Source organism: Spermophilus citellus (assembly GCF_964194105.1).
Source record: "Spermophilus citellus genome assembly, chromosome: 8".
Lineage (NCBI taxonomy): Eukaryota > Metazoa > Chordata > Mammalia > Rodentia > Sciuridae > Spermophilus > Spermophilus citellus.
In genome coordinates, this window is record NC_138189.1 from 103,704,652 (window position 1) to 103,725,641 (window position 20,990).

Here is a 20,990-nt window from a genome sequence, read left to right on the forward strand (position 1 = left end):
AATTAGATCTGAATTAAGGATATATAATATATGGACCTGCTTTAAAATTTTTTCCTTTGTCATTAGGGCCTAGGACAAGCTAGGCAAACACTCTACCACTGAGCTGCACTCCCACCACAGCAGAATAGAGATAATTGTACCCTTTTTAAAGGGATGAACTACCTAAGGGACTGTATAGAGAGGACAGAATCCCAGGGGATCATAATGAGTAAAGAAGGGAGGAGGCAAAAGCCTATAGTGAATTCTAAGAAGGAATGGTCAAAGAGGTCACTCATTTGAGTAGGGAGTTATAGAAGACAGAGGGAGAGAATATTTTAAGAGGCAGGAAATTAAGAATGTCAGATGCTGTAAGAGAGTTCAAATTAGAAAAGATTTAGAAAGATCGTTTAGGTTTGGCAGCAAGGAGATCACTAGTTACCTTAACCAGAATGGAAATCAAAGAATGACTGAAGTGAGGACTATGGGGACAGTGATTACAGGCTACCGTTTTAAGAGGTATTACTGAGAATTGTAATGGTAGCCAGTTAGGGTTCAGGAGATTGGTTATATACCAGTGACTGAGCAATAAGGAAACTTATCAAAGTAACAGGATATGTTTTCACAGATGGAGAAAGGTGATGTACATATAGAATGCATTAGAATTGGAACTAATAGTGTGAATTCATACCTTTCATGTGTGTGGAAAAAGAAATAAATGTAGATGTAAATGCATGTGTATGGATGGATGTCATTTCTGTTCTTTGAGTTAAATTCCTCAGAAAGACCAGGTTTGCTCTACCCATACACATACATCCCAGCCCTTTCCCTGAGGTCCTGGGAATAGTGGCATTCTTTCTAGAAGCAAAGAGCAGAGCTTGTTCCCATATCTTGATTTCTGAATACCACTGTCTTCTAAAAGGAATCAGGGACCTTTGGAAGATATGTTTGATTCTGGGGCTGAAGTCTGAAATCTTGTGCTGTGCCAGAAAGTAAGGAGGTACTCAGGAAATGTGACACATCAAAAGGACATAGGACTGGTGAAATTGGGGTCTTACTGGCCAAATCTGGGAGAATTTGAACATTAAAATAAATAATTATTGTAAAAGATTTTTACCCATTCATCATAATGAAAATCCTTGAGTACGTACTTTTGTAAAGAAATAAGTGAGTCAAATGGGAGGGAAAGAAAGGAAAATCATTTCATAAGAGTGTCAATTAATAAATGCAGAAGGAATGGTAGAACTAGACATTTAACAACAACGTAGCATTAAGTAATTCATGCAAGAAATATAAACAGGTGCCAAAATTTGAGTGTAAAAGTGGTATGAAATATGGTATATTGATGTAGACTCAAAGCATCACTCAACAAATTATAATGGAGAAAAAATACATTGAGTCACCTAATAGCTACTATCTGGATTAATTAAGATTATTTTCACCAATGAAACAAAGTGACATTGTGTCCACCAAATAAACTACCACATGAAGGACACAGCATTACTTCTGCTTGTACCTCCAAAAGCAGACAGCCTGAATTTAGTTACAGGGAAACATCAAGACATTTCCTATTTGCTAAAATTCTTAAATCTATGTCTCATCAATTTACTGTAATATCAAGGAAAGACTGAGGACCATTTCATGTGGGAATGAACTATAGAGGCATAACTAGTAGTTGTGGTGTGTGATGTTTTTGTTATAATTTATGTTATTGGGACAACTGGTGAACTTGAATGGGATCTCCTGGTGAAGGGTATGCAGGAGTTCTTTGTACTATTGTTGCAACTTGTTTGAGTCTAAAGTTGTTATAACATTAAAAAGGACACCATTAAAGGATGAAAAGCAACAAGTGTAAAATCCTGAAGGGAAGGGACCAGCCAAGAGGGAAAGACTGAAAATAGTTGAAGAATAGGGAGAGAATAGAGAGAGTCTTTGATCAGGCAAGAGGAGACGGCATCCACCCTACTCATGGATGGGTTCACTTTGGGATGACGGGCTCTGTGTTTGGGTTATAATAGGGGTTTAGGTAGAATAGCATATATAGAGGAAAGGATGCAACTTGAGGATGGAGGAAATTTTGAAGGTGTCTGGGAACACTCAAGTCTATTTCCTATGTGTGGGACTTGCAAACTGTTCTTTCTGCAGAGTTATAAGAGGAAAAAGTGAACCTGAAAAAAAATGTTTAGGGAATTCTGGTCAAATAACTTTTCTTTTTTTTTTTTTCTCCTGGGAACTAGGTTGTAATGCTATCTGCTGAGCTTAATTGGGGCAAGTTGGAAATTTGAGGAAAATAAAGGTTTGAGATGGCATTCTCGAAAAAGGTCAGAAATGCTGAGGCAACTTGGTAGCATTGTTAGGCAGCATTGAAGGCCCATTTGAGGTTGAAGACTGAATCTCTGGGAATCAGAAGACCTTTACTCTGAAAGGTTATTGATTTCAGATTGCAACACATTAGGCTGGCTGTTAAGTGGTGTTTTGCAAGGCATTTTAAGTATGTGGCCTGGTTTGAAAGTGTTTCCCTGGCCTTCTGCCCACCCTGCTTGTGCACTTGCTAGTTAAATCCCTCACATTTGAGCAGTTCTTTAAAGTTTGAGGTGAAGCTTGATTCGAAAAGTAAGACTATACAGTATGTCTCTACCTTATTTGCTTCTGGATTTGTGGGTATAGATGTTATGGTTTCTAAAATTACCTTCTTATTTCTAAAATGGAATAAAAGCAACAATTCTATATTGTGTAGGAGTCTTTTTTTTTTTTTTGAAATTCATATAACCAAAGGTCACCTTGGGACCAGAAAAGTGGTTGTGTAGTTTATGTAATTTATGATTCAAATTGTTCACCTTTAGGCTTTTCAGATTTTTACAATACAGACTCATCAGGGGACATGAATAGGAGGAAACTTTAAAAGAGAATCCTGATCATTATACCCTGTATTTCTTTTGTAAGATTTCAAAAATCTAGCTCTAACAACCACATAGGAGTCTTAAGGTACATTTTATTTGGTCTATAAAACCTTAACTAGGACATTTTAGTCAGTTTTATATTTTGCTCTTACAAGTTTCAGAAGAGAGTGGTACAGGTGTTAAAAGAAGAAAGGACGAAGGAGTAAGATAATTTAACTTGAAGAAGAGCTGAGGAAATGCTTGGAAGTTCTTTAGTTTGTTTTCTGATGACTTTTGTTTTTTTATACTTTGATAGTAGGATACAGTTGAAGAGGAAGTGACCTTAGAGGGGAGCATGTGAGACTGATGTCATCTATGGGAGAGGTGCTCTGGTAGCCAAGGGTGTTGACACTAAAGTGGGTGACTGAGGAATAGTCCATATTCAGTTGCATTGGAAATTTTCAAATGGTATATCTGCCCATTTGTCCATTTGACTGTTGTGGTTGAGGTTGGGTTGAATTATCTCTCATGGCTCCCTACAGCTAATTCCACGATTGCCCAATAAAGGAAACCAGGATGAGACAGGAATTAAAGATCTTTGCAAGTTTTAGGATCAATGTGTGCTTTTGAAATTAAGATAAAGAGTATAGGTTAATGCCAGATTTGGTAAAAGTGAGATGATATCTAGCTTACTTTTGTTCCTATTCAGGTAGGTTCTTCACGGGAATTCAACTTCTTACCAATCTTCTCAGATGATTTCAGATTTGCCTGTGTTTCAGCAAGCCAGCATCTGCATCTTTGGCCTCAGTGTCTTATGTCCTGGCTAGAGTTTCTTAGTCTTATTTTTTTCTAGCCTTTCTCTAATAGGTATATGCCAGACTAGAATTCCTTTTTGTGTTTTATTTATTGTAACATAGAACACATATACAGAAAAATACACAGAACATAGGTGACAAGTTTAATGTGTTATCAGAAAATAAACACTTACGTAACCATCACTCCAATCAAGAAATAGAATAGCGTGAGCACTTCAGAAGTTCCCTTTTGTGAGCCTCCACAATCATTGCTGTCCCCCCTTCCCTGTGTCTCACTATCCTGACATCAAGCCCTGGCTTATTTTTGCTCATTTAAAAATTTTATATACACAGGACCATGAAGTATGTATTGTGTTGTGTCTGGCTACATTGACTCATCAGTATGTCTGTGATATTCAGATACTTTGTTGTGTGTTGTAGCTGTAGTTTGTCTATTTACATTGCTATATAATATTCATAGTTATTACAATTCTGCTGTTGAAATTTGAATTGTTTCCAGTTTTGGCTATTTGAAGTAATGCTGCTATGGACATCACTAATATAATACTTGGAGCACACACATATGCCCTCAACCCCATTTCTGCTGGTAGTAGGGAATTGCTGAATTATAGGGCTTGCACATGTCAGCTTTCATAGATAACACCAAACTATTTTTCCAAAGTGGCTGATGAGAGTCACCTTTGCTCCACATGCTCACATGCTCACCAATAATTGATACTATGTCAGATGGGACTTTAAACACTTCTTTCTTGTCACCAGCCCCTACTTATCTTACCTATATTACTCTTATTTCCTGGCAGGTTTATTGGTACCCTAGGCTTGCTTTATGTAAAAATATTCCTATTTAAAAACTATCTCATTGAAATTTATCTTTCTTGCTTGCTTCTCTTCCACTGAGGTTAGATTCATGTGTTTTAATGTTTTGCTTACTAGGTCACAAGACAAGCAGCACATTTGAGTAAGACAAAAGGCCTTGGGGGAGTTACAAATTTTAGGTGCAGCCCGAGCATCATAAATGTTTAGGATCATAAAAGGAACACAGGCCTTCAGAGAGGGGAAACTGCTGACTGCATTTCTTTGTAGACATGGTGGAAATATTTTGATGACTGAAAAAAAAAATTTTTAATGCTGAAAGGAATGTGCTATAGTTTCCATGTTTGTCTTTAGAATTCACAGTATTGGAAACTTAATCCCCAAATTCATATGTTAATGCTACTTGGAGGTGGGATCTTTGGGAGGTAAATAAGATTAGATGAGGTCATGAGGGTGGGGCTCCCACAGAGACATTAGTGGTTTTATAAGGAGAGAGCTGGGGATGTAGCTCAGTGGTAGAATAATTGACTAACAAGCACAGGGCCCTGGGATTGGTCCCCAGCACTGAAAAAAAAAAAAAAAAAGTAGCATTCTGTGATATCCTCCACCAAGTGAAAAGGCTCCTCCAGCAGCCAACCAGATTCAAGTGCTATCTTAAACTTCCCAGCCTCTAGAATCATGAGTTTAATAAACATCTCTTTTTTCAAAATTACCCAGTTTCAGGTATTTTGTTATAGCAACAGAAAAAGGGCTAAGACAAATGCTGGAGCAAATGGTTTAAGTATGAAAAAAGGTAATATGAGGAAAAAAATCAACCTGCACTTTAAAGATTAATAAACAAAAAAATAAAACATGAGTGTTGGGATATCATAAATTCTGCCAAACCCATAATTGTATGAGGGAACCTTAGAATGTGACTCTAGGAAAGTCAGCTTTATTAGTTTGGGAAGCCCAGTTGATTTTTTTATATTTATATTTTTTAGTTGTAGATGAACATAATAACTTTATTTTATTTATTTTTAGAGCTGGACATAATACCTTTACTCTATTTATTTTTTATGTGGTGCTGAGGACTGAACCCAGTACCTCACATGTGCTAGGCAAGTGCTCTACCGCTGAGCTACAACCCCAGCCCACCCCCAGTTGATTTTTTTAGCAAAAGAGAAAGCTTTGTGTGTTAGTGGGAATGGGAGATGGGGTAGATGGAATAAAAAGTGCCCATCACTGCCTGGTTTTGCCACTTCTGTCCAGATAAATTGTCTTATCCTACTCATGGATTGCACTGGATTGACTAGGAAATGTGTGTTAGTAGCATAAATATTTTTGAATGACAATTATGGTTTGCCTTTCTGGAAAGATAGAGAATCCATTCATTGATATTTGTCTTTACCATACCTTATTCCATAAGAGTCTTTCAAGTATTCCCTATATAATGTGATTAATTTTGCTAAAAGCAACAGAGGGTAGTTGTGGTTTATATTTGCTGTTTTATAGTTGCTGTTTATATTCACTTCCTGTATTAAGATTCTTCTATTAATTTATTGTAAGAAAGTAAATAATGTAATAATGTGTTTCTCAGTTCCCAAGCCAGAAGAAGTAAAATAATGCCAACTGGTATTATAATTAGAAAAAAAAATCTGAGATTTATTCTTTTTTAAAAAAAGTTTTTTCACTTCATTTTTTATTTCTTAAATTCCCATTTTAAAATTTTTTTAAACTTATTTGTTCTAATCTGTTATACATGACAGCAGAATGCTCTTCCATTCATTGTACGCAAATAGAGCACAATTTTTTACTTCTCTGGTTGTACATGAAGTTGGGCCATACTATCCGTGCAATCATACATGTACCTAGGGTAATAATGTCCATCTTATTCCTCTGTCTTTCCTATCCCCATATCCCCTCTCCTCCTTTCCCCTCCTTTGCCCAATCCAAAGTTCCTCCATTCTTCCCATGCTCCTCCCCACCCCCATTATGGATCAGCCCCCACTTATCAGAGAAAACATTCAGCCTTTGGTTTTTTGTATTGTCTTACTTTGCTTAGCATGATATTCTCTAGCTCCATCCATTTACCTGCAAATGCCATAATTTTATTCTCTTTTATAGCTGAGTAATATTCCATTGTGTATATATACCACAGTTTCTTTATTCATTCACCTGTTGAAGGGTATCTAGGTTGGTTTCACAGTTTGGCTATTGCGAATTCTGCTGCTATAAACATTTATGTGGCTGCATCACTGTAGTATTCTATTTTTAAGTCCTTTGTTAAATTCTCATTTTTGTTTTTGTACTTTACACGAAAAGAGAACATAACATTAGTGGAATTTTTCCTTTTTCTTTCCAAGTGCTACTCTGGGCTCTCCAAAGATCTTTAGGATGCATAAGCCAGATGATATGAAATTCATAATAATCAAGGTATGTTTCCATATTGAGAGTTTGCAGAGATTGTGAAGTATGTCCCCTTTCATGTTAGTTTCTTAGGATTGTCAGAAAAAATTATTACAAACAGGATAGCTTAAAACAACAAGAATGTGTTCTCTTGTGGTTCTGTAATGTTGGAAGTCCAAATCCAAAGTGTTGGCAGCGCTGGGGCTCTTCTAAAGACTCTAGGGAACACTCTCCTTGCCTCTTCCTGCTTCTTGTCATTGCCAGCAATCCTTGGCATTCCTTGGTTTGTAGAAACCTCACTCTAGTCTGTCTCTGTCATCATGAAGTTCTTCTCTTTTCTCATAAGGTCACCAGCCATTGGGTTAGAGTCTGGTATGACTTCCTTCTAACTAAACTAATTTTATCTACAACGGTGCTGTTTCTGAATAAGGTCTCATTTTGAGTTTTGGGGTGGACATGATATTTGGAGCCAAGGTGTACAACACAGCACACCTTCCTTCATCCTCTCCTTGTCAACAGTTTGAAGATTTCCAAAATGGCTACAGGCAGTGTATTCCCCAGGGTGGGCCAAGAGAGCAGTTCACCCTAGGTGTGGGCAGCAAGTGGGTGCATTTCACGTAAACTATAGTTTGATTTGGATTAGTATTATTATGTATCAGTAGTTCTAAACCATGCCAGTGATAGTCCCCCAAACTCTTTTTTTAAAAATATTTTTTTAGTTGTAGGTGGACACAATACCTTTATTTTATTTATGTGGTGCTGAGAATGGAACCCCAGGGCCTCACACTTGGGAGATGAACACTCTACTGCTGAGCCACAGCCCCGGCACCCCCCAAATTCTTTTATTGGTCCAAGTTTTACATATGTGTGGTTACTCTTGAATTTTCATAATATAGACGTAGGTCTTGATTCAGCACATTTATATTATTAATCATTTGATAAATGTTATATTCTACATGGAAGTTAATTTGGAGAACTCTTAAGTTATGCAGTTGTGCCCAGATACATAAAGACTCCTTACTTATAGTCATTTTTAAAAAAAAAGTTATACATACACACACACACACACACACACACACACACATATATATATATATATATTTAGTTGTTGAGGGACCTTAATCTTATTCATTTACTTATATGCGGTGCTGAGAATCGAATCCAGTGCCTCACACATGCTAGGTAACTGCTCTACCACTGAGTCGCAGCCCCAGCCCCTCAAATAGTCATTTTGAAAGCAAGTTTATAAAAGTTTGAGTTTTCTTGGAACACAGTTCATGTCTCCAATCCTTGCCTTAATGTTAGTCAGATTTTTGTCATTGTGACAAAAATGCCTGCCAAGAAAAACTTAAAGGAGGAACAGTTTATTTGGGGTTCATGTTTTCAGAGGTTGAGTCTGTGGTCAGCTGATTCCATATCTCTTGGTCTGAGACAAAGCAGAACATCATGACTGAAGGATGTGTGGAAAGCTGTGCAGCTCATGGAAGCGGGGAAGCAAAGAATGAGCGAGCAGGTGAGGAGCCAGGGACAAAATACAATCCCCAAGGGTATACCTCCAGTGACCTGCTTCCTTCAGCCACCTCCCACCTGCCTACAGTTACCACCCAATATTCCATTCAGATTATTAATTCATCAAGTGAATTAATCCACTGATGAGGTTCTAGCTCTTGCAATCTAATCATTTCACCTCTGAATGAACATCCCTGCATTGCCACATGAGCTTTTGGGGGGACATCACTTATCCAAACTAAAACATTTTATTACTTGCATTTAAAAGAAGTTAGAAATAAGCAACAGTATCACAGTGATCATAAATAAGAACAAACTCAATGAGAATAACTTCAAACTCCTTTTTGGAGTCACTTTAATGTTAAAAAATTTTTTAAAGGGAAAATGTGAATGTGAGGATTAATATGTAATTTTTTATAATGTGTAACTTTTTTGTATATTTTAGTTCACACATGAAATAGTCTATTAGTTTTAATAGTATTTTTATAATTGAAATTTACTTTTTTATAGTTGTTAATTGATTTAAAATTAAGAAAGAATAAATGTAAAACATGCTGTTAGTGGATACTTTTGTTGGGACAAATAGTAAAAAACAACAGCATATCTTTGAATACTTTTTGACTACATTGTAGATGTTTTATATAGAGATCCAATATACAAGTTGGTCAGATAGATCCATATAGAAGACAGTCAAATTGAAACAAAGAAATGCTTGTAGTTTTGGAAAGACTGCTGCTAAACTCACAGAGGGTGTCTTCAAATAACTTGATCATTGTTTCATAAACTTCTGCCACAGTCCAAGATAAAAGATGCTGCACATATAGTCAACATTCTCAGTGAAGTTCTTAGAAATCAGGGAACTCAATCTCTGCCTCCTGGAAATCATTCTCTAAACCTTGCAGAATTTGTTTGGAAATACTTCTTTATGTGTGACATTTTTAGAACTTTAGAAAATCGTTCTTTTTAATCTTACATCACAGATGTAAAAAACTTTAGGAAGTTTCAAAATCCCATCTTAGACAAGGTGGAATGTTCATTATGAAGTTGGGGCACAGATGAGACAAGTTTTTTTTATTTTTTATTTTTTTAGTTGTTAATGGACTTTTATTTTCTTTATTTATTTATATGTGGTGCTGAAAATTGAACCCAGTACCTCACACATGCTAGGCAAGTGTTCTACCACTGAGCCATGACCCCAGCCCAACAAGACAAATTTTGAAAAGTCAATCTCGATTTTGAAGTATAGGTACTGTGTCATCCTAAGAAGACATGGACACGTGAATTATCTCAGATTTTGCTCTCTGCTGTATGCAGTTATTCTCCTTGAAATTATCTCTTTTTCCCCTGGGTGTAGTTTTACAAGAGATTAATCAGATATAAACATGTTTACAAATAGCCAGAATCTGTCTTGAACAATCTACAGTGAAATATCAAGCTTTTAATTCTTCTTTGATTTATTCTTTATAACAACACAATATAAGGGAATGGGGATTTACATAGAAAAAGGGGTTAAAATTTGTAGATGAATGCCAGAAGAAATAGCAGATGATGCTGGCTATCCATGCCTAGAAAAATCCAAACAGGAATGCCCCAGACATTTTCACCAAGAACTAGACACTTGTTCTAAACCAGCGGATCAAATAATATCTGTCTTTGATACCATCCAGCCATTTTCTCTGATTTTGCAGAAGAAAAAATTGGAGAAGTGGAACTATTTTTTATTCTGGAGGCATTAGTTATAGTTTGAGTAGATCTCAAGGAAACCAAGGCATTATTTGAAATTTAATGTGAAGTGGAGTTTATGTGATTTTGTGTTGAATGCTTTTCCAAAATATTTGTGTATATTTGGTTTCACCTGAAAGAACATTTCTAAGTTAAAAACTAATGGTGTCGGGGCTGAGGCTGTAGCTCAGTGGCAGAGCGCTTGTCTAGCATGTGTGAGGCACTGGTTTGATCCTCAGCACCACATAAAAAATTAATTAATGAACAAAGACATTGTGTGTTCATCTACAACTTGTCAGCTATGACATGATAGATTGACAAATCTGGCCATAAATATATTAAATTTTTTTCCCAAAACTGGGGATTGAACTCAGGGCCTTATGCATGCTAGGCAAATGGTCTACCACTTAGTCATGTCCCCAGGCTTTTTAAAATTTTTGTTTTGACCTTGAGACAGGCTCTTGGTAAGTCGCTAAGGCTGTCTTCCAACTTAATACCTTCTGCCTCAGCTTCCTAAGTAATTGGGATTATAGGTATGTACTACATGCCTGGCTTTGGCTACACTCTTTATTGAACATGAACATAAATATCTAAAGAATATCAATTTTGAGAAAGTTGTTGGCAGATTTTTAAAAGTTAAGACTCAAAATAGCGGATATTATTTTCATTACTACAAACCAATATGTAGGTAAATTATTTCTTCTTAAAAAATGTTAGTAGAATAAAAATATGAATCTAAGACTTTTTCCTTTTTTGTACTTTAATCTTTATTTTACTTTATGTATTTATTTATTTTTGGTACTGGGGATTTAGCCCAGAGGCACTTTACCATCGAGTCACACCTCTAGTCCTTTTTTTTATCCTCATTCTTTTTTTTAATTGATTTTATTTTTTAAATACATAACAGCAGAATGCATTACAATTCTTATTACACATATACAGCACATTTTTTCATATATCTGTTTGTATATAAAGTATGTTCACACCAATTCATGTCTTCTTACATGTACTTTGGATAATGAAGTCCATCACATTTCACCATCATTGCTAACCCTCTGCCCCCTTACATCCCCTCCCACCCCTCTGCCCTATCTAGAGTTCATCTATTCCTCCCATGCTCCCACTCCCTATCCCACTATGAGTCAGTCACCTTATATAAGAGAAAACATTTGGCATTTGTTTTTTGGGGATTGGCTAACTTCACTGAGTATTATCTTCTCCAGTGCCATCCATTTACCTGCAAATGCCATGATTTTATTCTCTTTTATTGCTGAATAATATTCCATTGTGTATATATGCCACATTTTTTAATCCATTCATCTACTTAAGGGCATCTAGGTTGGTTCCACACAGTTTGGCTATTGTGAATTGTGCTGCTATAAATATTGATGTAGCTGTATCCTTGTAGTATGTTGTTTTTAAGTCCTTTGGGTATAGACTGAGGAGAGGGATAGCTGAGTCAAATGGTGATTGCATTCCCAGTTTTCCAAGGAATCTATACTGCTTTCCATATTGGCTGCACCAATTTGCAGCCCCACCAGCAATGTGTGAGTGTACCTTTTTCCCCACATCCTCACCATCACTTACTGTTGTTTGTCTTCATAATAGCTGCTATTCTGACCCTTCAGTCCTGTTGCAATTTTTTATTTTGAGATAGGGTCTCACTAAGTTGCTTAGCCTCTGGCCCTACTGGGATTATAGGTGTGCACCACTGTGCCTGGCTCTATTTTACTATTTAAAAAGAAATTGGTGTCCTTATACAAAGTTCAATTAAAGAAAGTTTTTATTGTCTGTATTTCCCTTCTGGTCATTTTTATTATTCATTTCACTATTACTACTGAAAATAATTTTGCTGTATAGAAAAGGAGGATGTTAAAAAGTGATTCCATTTGGTGTCAGATACACATCTGGCTTCAAAGATACCCGATGACTATGCTGCTGGGGTCGGTGCTCATCTGCTAACTTCTGGTTGTGCTCTTGGCAAGGGCACCACGAAGGAACTTCTGCTCCCTTGCACAGGCCCATCTGACAAGTGCTGTTTTTGGAGACCCTGAGCTCCTTTTCTCATACTTCTGCATGACTGAGCATTTTCAGATCAAAGATAGAAATGTGGTGTTTGCTGTCTTTGCAAATGTTTGGTAGTAGGTGTGAAATGATTTTAGAAGGTGTAACATTTGCCAGTGTTAGGAAGAAGTGTTTTTTGTTGTTATGGAGAAAAGTGTTCTTTTGAAAATCTAGTGATACCAACAGCCTGATTACAAATAGCTGAGGAGCAGCACTTGGTTTATGAAGGGAATCGATGGTTCGTTACATCATCATCTGTGTGGTCTGCCAGAGAAGGACATTAGAGGAGTACAGCATCTACTTATGAGTCACACACCCCTGGAGACCCATGCTTAAGATATCCCCAACTGCATCTGAAAGAATGTGTTCAGTTTTTCTGCACTCTTAAAGTTAATCCTGTTTAAAAGATGAGATCTTAATGAAGCTAATAATCATAATCATAATCACAATTATAAAGATCTGGGGAGCTAGGGAAACAAAATTTTTAGCACAGAAAAATTTGAGGGTTAAAAAATTTAAAGTCTAAACTGCTTGATTTATACATTTTTTTTTTAGGATCTTAGATATTTATGCCTTTCCCACCTATTTTTAGACAGTAATTTGCTTTGTTGGATTGTTTAAAAATTTTTTTCATCTCATAGGAAGATGGTGTATTCACTGAGGGTCAAATGTGTGTTAGTCAGGGTTTTTTAAAAAAAGCCTGTTTTTACAGCCCATTATTTTCTCTGAAGTAAAACCCTGTAGCAGAGGCGTTTATGTTACCTATGGAAACTGCCAGAGGACATGGTGAATACTAACATTTATTACAGGTGCACCAGCACTTCAAGTCAGGCCCAGGGGCAAGGTGGCTGGTAATCACTGCTTTACCTCTGAGGCCCAGGCAGGTGGTTCAGTGGTTACTTTGACCTGGGTTGGAAAATTCAGTAGTTGGGGGATTGGGAACGATGTCTTTCTTTTCACAAGAGAATTTGCACAGAAAAGAAAAATGTTGAAAGGTGTGTTTTATAGTTAACACTACTTATAGCATTAATTAGTAAGAAATAAATGAGTTCTTTTTCCTACATTAATGATTTTCAGATTATTTTGGACTCAGAACTACTTTACACTCGCAAAAAAAGTATTGAACAACTGGGCATGGTGGTGCACACCTGTATTCCCAGCAATTTGGGAGGCTGAGGCAGGAGGATCTCAAGTTCCAGTCCAACCTCAGCAACTTGTTTCAAAAATAAATAAGTAAATAAAATACAATTAGAAGTACTGGAGATGTGACTTGGTGGTAAATGGCCCTGGGTTCTCCCCATTACTCTTCCCGCCTCCACAAAAGGTATTGAGCACCCTAATGTGCTGATGTTTCTTTGGGCTCTATGTATTGCTATTTACCATAGTAAATATTTATACTTAGAATTAAATATTTACTTATTCATCTAAAATCACCACAATAAGTCATGCCATGTGAGTTTATCTGACTTATTTTATGAAATGTAAATATATTTACAAAACCAAAAATTTGATGTGAATAATGAAATTGTTTTATATATTTGCAAATGTCTTTAATATTTTAATAAAGGCAGCTAGATTCTTATCTGCACCTGCATTCAATTTTCAATATGTTCTTCTGGTTGAAACATGAAGAGAATCTGACCTTACACAGACATGTAGTTGTAAAAAGGAAGAGTGCTTTAATAGTCTTTTCAGATAATTGTGGATATTCTTTGGTACTATACTAGAACTTAATAAGTGGTAGTTTTTTTTGTGTGTGCTTGGTACTAGAAATTGAACCTCAGGCCTCAGGCTACTTATGACTGAGCCACATCCCCAGGCCTTTTTTAAAATTTTCTTTTTTGAGACAGAGTCTTGCTAAGTTGCTTAGGACCTTACTAAGTTGCTGAGACTGACTTTGAAACTATGATCCTCCTGCCTCTCAGTTTTCTGAGCCAATGAGATTACAGGCATGCACCACTGTGCCCGGCAACAGGTGATAGTTTCTTAAAGGTTGGTTGCAACTCTGAAGCCATTTCAATGAACTTTTCATTCTATTACATTAAAATCCATTGGTCTATCTTGCAGTTTTAATGGATTCCTTACTCATGTATGATACTGTAATATAATACATTGGTTATTTAAAAATTGTTGGTTTCCTGAGAAATTATAAATCTTCCAAATGTTGAAACAATTTCATTTTCCAGAATCACATTCAGATTTGTTAATATCTCTACTGATGTCACCTGGAAAATCTTTAAGTATCAGATGCTCTCAAGCTCAGGGTAATGGATACAAGCTTTTCTAAATCCTGTTTTTTTACTTGAAAGTTTGAGTTTTATCATTGTCCACAAATATTGCCAGTTGTCCTCTTTGAAGTGACAGACTCACTCATTCCCTTTCAAGAAAATGCCTGCCAGGAATCCATGTCAGAACAGCCATAGGTCATCCGTTAGTCCTTTTTTCTAGTAAAAATGGAGTTTTATAACGAGATGACTGACGGAGCTCACTACTCAAAAAATGGCCCAGATGTTTTTCCTCAAGATGTTTGTCCTGCATGGTATTTCTCTTTTCATCACATAGGATATTAAAATGATGTGTAATCAGCCTTGATATTTAATAAGATTGACAATTTTTGCTGCTTTATCTGAAGTGACACTGGCACTTTTTTTTCTGCTAATGCTTGCAGGTGAAGGAAATAATGACAACTAACACAGTTTGGAGCTGCTGCTTTGATTTCTGCTAAGGGATCTGCAGTGTTACCCTCTGCATTGTAACGCCTGTGCAAATGCTAACACAGAAGTTGCACTATAACCTTGAGATTAAAAAAAAATATTCAGTACTCTGAGTATTTCAACACCTCTTGTACTTTGGTGTTAAAAATTCACATAAAATATTTTCTTTGATAATTTATTTGTCTGATAACAGACAAACACATGCAAAATAGCAAGTTCATCAATGTCAGGAAGTTCACCCTTTTGTAAAGCAAAAGTATGATTTTTCCAATATCAACTCAGTCTTCATATTGCAGCTAGATCTTTTAATTGAACGTGTTACTGTGTCATTACAAAATGGTGATGCTGTGGTTTTTTTCATTGACTTTTCATCCTGGAGGCACTCAGAAACCGAACACGTGTACTTCTCCAGCCACTGCAGCACCAGGAACTCTATACAATAGAGACTATAGCCTTTTTCATCACTGATTTGAAAAGATGTAACAAATAGTATTTGGCTTATAAAAAGCTTATCATGTCTAAGTTTAAGGTATTTGATTTCTTTTTCTTTTTTAAAAAGGTGGTGTATTGCATAAGATACAATAAAGTAACTTGTTAAAAATCTCTAAAGATAATGAGATGAACATCATTATCCTAAGTACATATATGAAGACATGAATGGTGTGACTTTGTGTGCAACCAGAGACATGAAAAATTGTGTATTATATGTGTAATAAAAAAGTAATACTTCACTAATAAATAAAATCAATGTGAGTGGAGCTGAGGTGGCCACTGAGCTAGCCCTGCAGATTCACCTTGCTTGACAATTAAATCTTGGTTTTCAGGTCCTAGCTAATGACATATTGATTTTACTTTTGCAGTATATAATAATTTACATCCTCCATTAGCGTTTATTTATGGTGATGAAATTCCATCTGCATTTTTGAGATCTGTGGAGTCTCCAAGGGTGGGCAGTCCGTTTGTGTGGCCATTACAGCTTCTGCTATAAGTCATTTCCTTCAGGTTGTACAACATTTGTCTTATCCAATGCTTATTGTTCCTTTAAAAAAAATCTCTAAGGATAAGGGAAAGATGACTATCATAATAATTTTATTTGTTATTTATAATGTTACCCAGTTTCCTTGGAGTAGATTCTCCCCGCAACCCCACAAGTCAAAAGACTCTCTTATGTCATTTTTTTTTCCGCACTTTTAGATGCAGACAGTACAGTTAGAGGTTGAGAATTTAAACCTTCTAATCTTATTTTAACAATTCATCCTTACATTAGGAAAACATACATTGTAATTCAATTTTCTTTTAGAATGAGATAAATATTATTAAACTCTAAAATGAGTTTTAATTTAAAAATTAATATTTGATTTAAAAACTTAAAAAAAAAATCACTGTGAATAAAACTAACAAAGAGGATCCAGTCTTATGTTTCTGTGAAGGTTGTGAGGGAAACTGTGGGATTCATAATAAAGATTTGTTGAACAGCTAGAGACATTTTACAGAGATTATAACAGAAATAATCAAAGAGAGCTAGAAAGAGCACAGTAAAAGTACTGAGAACAAACAGTAAATCTTTCAAAAAGCATTTCTTTAAACCCAAAACGTATGCTTTAGAAGTAGAGTCCACAGGGCTGAGAATGTAGCTTAGTGGTAGAGTGCTTACCTAACATGTGCAAGGCCCGGGGTTCAGAACTCAGCACCACAAAAGAAACAAAGGAAAAACCAAAAAATAGGGCTGGGGATGTGGCTCAAGTGGTAGCACGCTCGCCTGGCATGCGTGCGGCCAGGGTTCGATCCTCAGCACCACATACAAACAAAGATGTTGTGTCTGCCGGAAAATAAAAAATAAATATTAAAATTCTCTCTCTCTCTCTCTCTCTCTCTCTCTCTCTCAAAAAAAAAATAGCATACAGAATATACGAAGTACATATATACATTAGCTGCCAGTGAGGATGTCATCTCACATCATTATTATGATTTAGATATGAGGTATACCCCAAAAGCTCTTGTGTGAGACAATGCAAGAAATGTAGAGGTGAAATGATTGGGTTATGAAAACCTTAACCTAATCAGTGCATTAATCCACTGATAGAGATTAACTAGGTGGTAACTATAGGCAGGTGGGTGGGGTGTAGCTGGAGGAGGTGGATCACTGGGGCTGTGTGCCTTTGGCGTATTTGTTCCTAGAGAGATTGTTTGTCTATGGACTGAGATCTCTGAAACTGTGAGCCCCCAAATGGGCTTTTACTCCTCTAAAATTGTTCTTGTCAGGTCTTTTGGTTACAGCAGTGAAAAAGTTGACTAAAACAATCATCCCTAGGAAATTCCACTCACACTCAGGAAAGAATAAGAGAGAAAAAGGCAAACAGGGTTTTAACTTTTATTTTGCCAATAATTCAGAGCCTCAGGACCCCTGAAAGGTTCTAAGAGACCATTCTTAAAGAACTACTCTTCTAGAAAGTTGAGCTCACCATCAAAAAGTGGTCTCTAAAAACCATGGTGACTTCTTCACAACTCTAAAGCAGGTGTGGCAATTCCATGTCAAGATTCTCCAGATCCAGGTCATGTTCTGTGTCTTCTCATGAAGTTAATTCTGATTTCTTTTGTCTTGTCTTCTAAATAAGGGCAAAGATAAGAAAGTAGAAGGATGAATGAATGTAGACACTGACACTACATGAAATACACTGACTGATTTGTTTTTTTTTTTTTAATTTGAGAAGTGTATAATTTTAAAAAAAAATTTAAAAAATTTAGTTGTTGATGTACGTTTATTTTTTATTTATTTAAATGTGGTGCTGAGGATTGAACCCAGTGCCTCACACATGCTAGGCAAGCACTCTGCCACTGAACCATAACCCCAGCCCTGAGAAGTGCATAATTTTGATTCAAGGCTAGGCTTTATTGGTAAACAACAATGTCACTCATTCCTTGATCCAGTTTATGGATGGTAAAAATGAAGATTTTGATGAGAATAGCAGAGCTTTTCTAGGTCTTATTGCCCATAACTAACTGGGAAAATCTGGCTAGACTGTTTGAGGAACAAAGTCTCCTCCTCTCCTGTAGCAATGATACCACTGAAGTGTGTCCTTCTGTAAGATCTTCTTCCAATGAATGTATCCCATACAGCTCCAGTTGAGATACCAGAGCTCTGTCAAACATTGAGTTTAATGTGATAATTAGGATGAAATTGCCCATTAAACAAAGTGATTTTTTATAGTAATGTGCTATTAAGATTGGAAAGTTGTTATAAAGTGCGTATGCTTTTTTCCCCTTGATTCCAAGATACACATTTTGGCACATTTTAATAACACTGAAATGAGAATGTGTTTTTCAGTTGAAGATGTATTAGTTTGACTGATGGGACTTTTTTCCTACTTTTGTGAAAAAGCATCAATTTTTGTTTTAATTATGAAATGCTATGTTCAAATTTGCTTTTGTTCTTACATAATCATAAAAGCCCATTCCATGAGGAAGACTCAATGTATTTTGCTCTTTGTTTCTGTATTTTTCTTTTTCAAGAGAAATAACAGACTAATATATTTACTGAAATTTATATTTTCACATTAATTGTTTTGTAGCAAATAGGAAAATTTACATTAAAAGCTGATTACATTAAAATCTGTTTAAGAAGCATGTTTCTTTTTTTAAAAAAACAAATTTTGTGTATGTGTCTGATTCAATATGCAATATTGAATTGTTCATGACAGGTTTATTTTAGAACAGTAGAACTTATAGAAGAGCCCATAAAAGGATCTCGTGGTCTGAGTTTCTACTTTAAGATTAATGGACTTCCCATATTTCTGAAAGGCTCCAATTGGATTCCACCAGATTCTTTCCAGGATAGAGTAACTTCTGACTTGTAAGTATTGGCCTTCTTTTTTTGTTCCTTTTTTATTAACTGTCTCAAAAAGCTTAAGAGTGACTCACTTCCACTTTTTTTGGTCTCAGGAGGAACTGAGAAGTAATATAGAATTCCAGGATGATAGAAACTTTAGAATGGACAGACTTTTTCAACCAAATATTCCAGTCTCCTGAGCTATAGATAGAGACTACTTTAGCCATCCAATTTTAGAAAACTATTATATATTTACCCTGGATAAACAAGAAAATGGCAGCTTCACATTTTGGGTAGTGAGTCCCAGAAAAAAAAATTATCATATCTAACTTTTTTTTCAGTTCTTCAAAGAATACTGTAAATATTTTTGAGAATGGTTTTAACAGATAGCAATCCATACTTTTCTTTTAGTGCTAAGATATATTCTTTTACTTTTACCTTAATAAAAGAACTAAATCTTGGTTGGGGAGGAAATGGAGAGCTATGGGTCAGGGATACAAAGCAGGAGGAACAGGTCTGGAGATTTGATGGACAACATGTGGACCATGGGAAATAGAATTGGACAGTTCGTGGGCTCATGTTAAATGAGTATATTTTTGCTGCTCTTGGCACTAAAACAAGAAAAATGGGTGACTATGTGAAATGATGGCTATGTTAATTTGTTTTGCTATAGTAGCCTTTTTACTACCTGTACATATCCCATAACATCATATTGTATAACTTAAATATATAATACAACTTATTTAAAAGAAAAGAAAACAAACAAACAAACAAAAATCGTAAAAAATCTACATCTAGGAAAAAACCCGGAGTGTTTTTCTGAAGGGTTTGAGAATAGAACTTCAGAAGAAAATAATATTTCCTGTATAAACTATCTTTGCAATAGTGAAAATAAACTTTGTGAAGGGAAAATAAACACTTTTTTTTTTTGCCTTAAGTTAAATAACAGCTCAGCATATTTACAAATGTATAAGTCTGCCTTGTAGTATGTTATTTGATGTTTAGAATGTAAATATCATTAGTGGCTAAATCCTCAGTTTTATAATACTTATTGTGATTTTCTTTTACTTTAAAATGTGTGTTTTATTTTAGATTTCATAAGACAATGAAATGCTCCTCCAGATGCAGCATGGGATAATTTGCTGTATTTTTTCCTTTCTCCTCCTACTGATTTGCCCTTTCTGTTTAGCACAACTGGGCCAATTTTTGTCAGCCTGCAGGGGATGTTGAGAGCAGAGTTTAAAGGGACCAGCCTGTTCTTTGTCTTTCCAGTTCATTCTGGAGCAGTGTTCTGGGGCTGGAGGGAAGGGCCATGCTCTCCAACTGGCTGTAAATTTCTAGATTTTCCAGAGGGTAGAGTGAAAAAGAATTGGATAAGGTAGAAAGGATATTTACTACAGAAAGGAGTATAAGGCTGAAATAATTTTTAAAAAGATCAGGGTGAGTGAGGCAATAATATTCAAGCTTTGATTTTTGTTTTCTTGTTTGCAATGGCAACTGTAATATAATATATTGTGTGCAGTATAAAATAAGTGAATTTTCTAAGTTTTACATTACAATTTTTTCTGTAGGAATAAATACAAAACAAAAATTAGCTTTAAAAAATAGTGTAGCATTACTGAATATTTAGAAAGGAAAGATGTCAATATTTTTCAAAGTTTGTTTGCTTTATGTGGTTACATGTAAATTATATATTATCTAGAAGTAAATATTTACTTCACTTTCTTTATTTAGATTTATATCCAAATTATTGCAATTTTAAGGTGTGTTTTTCTAACAGAGATTTAAAAATGTTTTTAAATTTTTTTCTTAATATTCCAAAGTATCTAAATTCAATTACTTTCTACCATTTCTTCTCCAGGTTACGGCTCCTTTTGCAGTCTGTTGTGGATGCTAACATGAATGTTCTTAGGGTGTGGGGAGGAGGTGTTTATGAGCAGGATAAGTTCTATGAACTCTGTGATGAACTAGGGATAATGGTGAGTAGTTGATGGCATTTTTATATATTGATAGGTTACTCCGTCCTCAGTTTGTGTTCCAGTGTTCTGAGTGGATATTATTACTCCTTACTTCTTTTTTCAGAACCCAGTATAATGTTCCATTTTTGGCAAAGGAGTACATGACATCTTGTAAACCCAGAGCCATTGTTGATGGCAAATATCAGGATTACCTAATTATTTTTAAATAATAAGTATTATATATATTGGTTATATCTATGTATGTACCTATGTATATTTTCTTTGTCATGTGTAAGTATGCTTAATAAAATAAAATATTTAAATAA

At 35.6% G+C, this 20,990-nt stretch overlaps 1 protein-coding gene across 4 annotated transcripts in view; it reads left to right on the plus strand.

Annotated features, from left to right (window-relative positions):
* The window catches only part of MANBA (mannosidase beta), a 99,494-nt gene that overhangs the window by 39,123 nt on the left and 39,381 nt on the right, over positions 1-20,990 (plus strand). For all 4 annotated transcript variants that reach the window (XM_081303403.1, XM_081303404.1, XM_081303405.1 and 1 more), the window contains exons 8-9: positions 18,579-18,730; positions 20,568-20,685. In XM_081303403.1, coding sequence (XP_081159529.1) covers positions 18,579-18,730; positions 20,568-20,685 — 270 coding nt within the window. The remainder of the gene's footprint in view (positions 1-18,578; positions 18,731-20,567; positions 20,686-20,990) is intronic.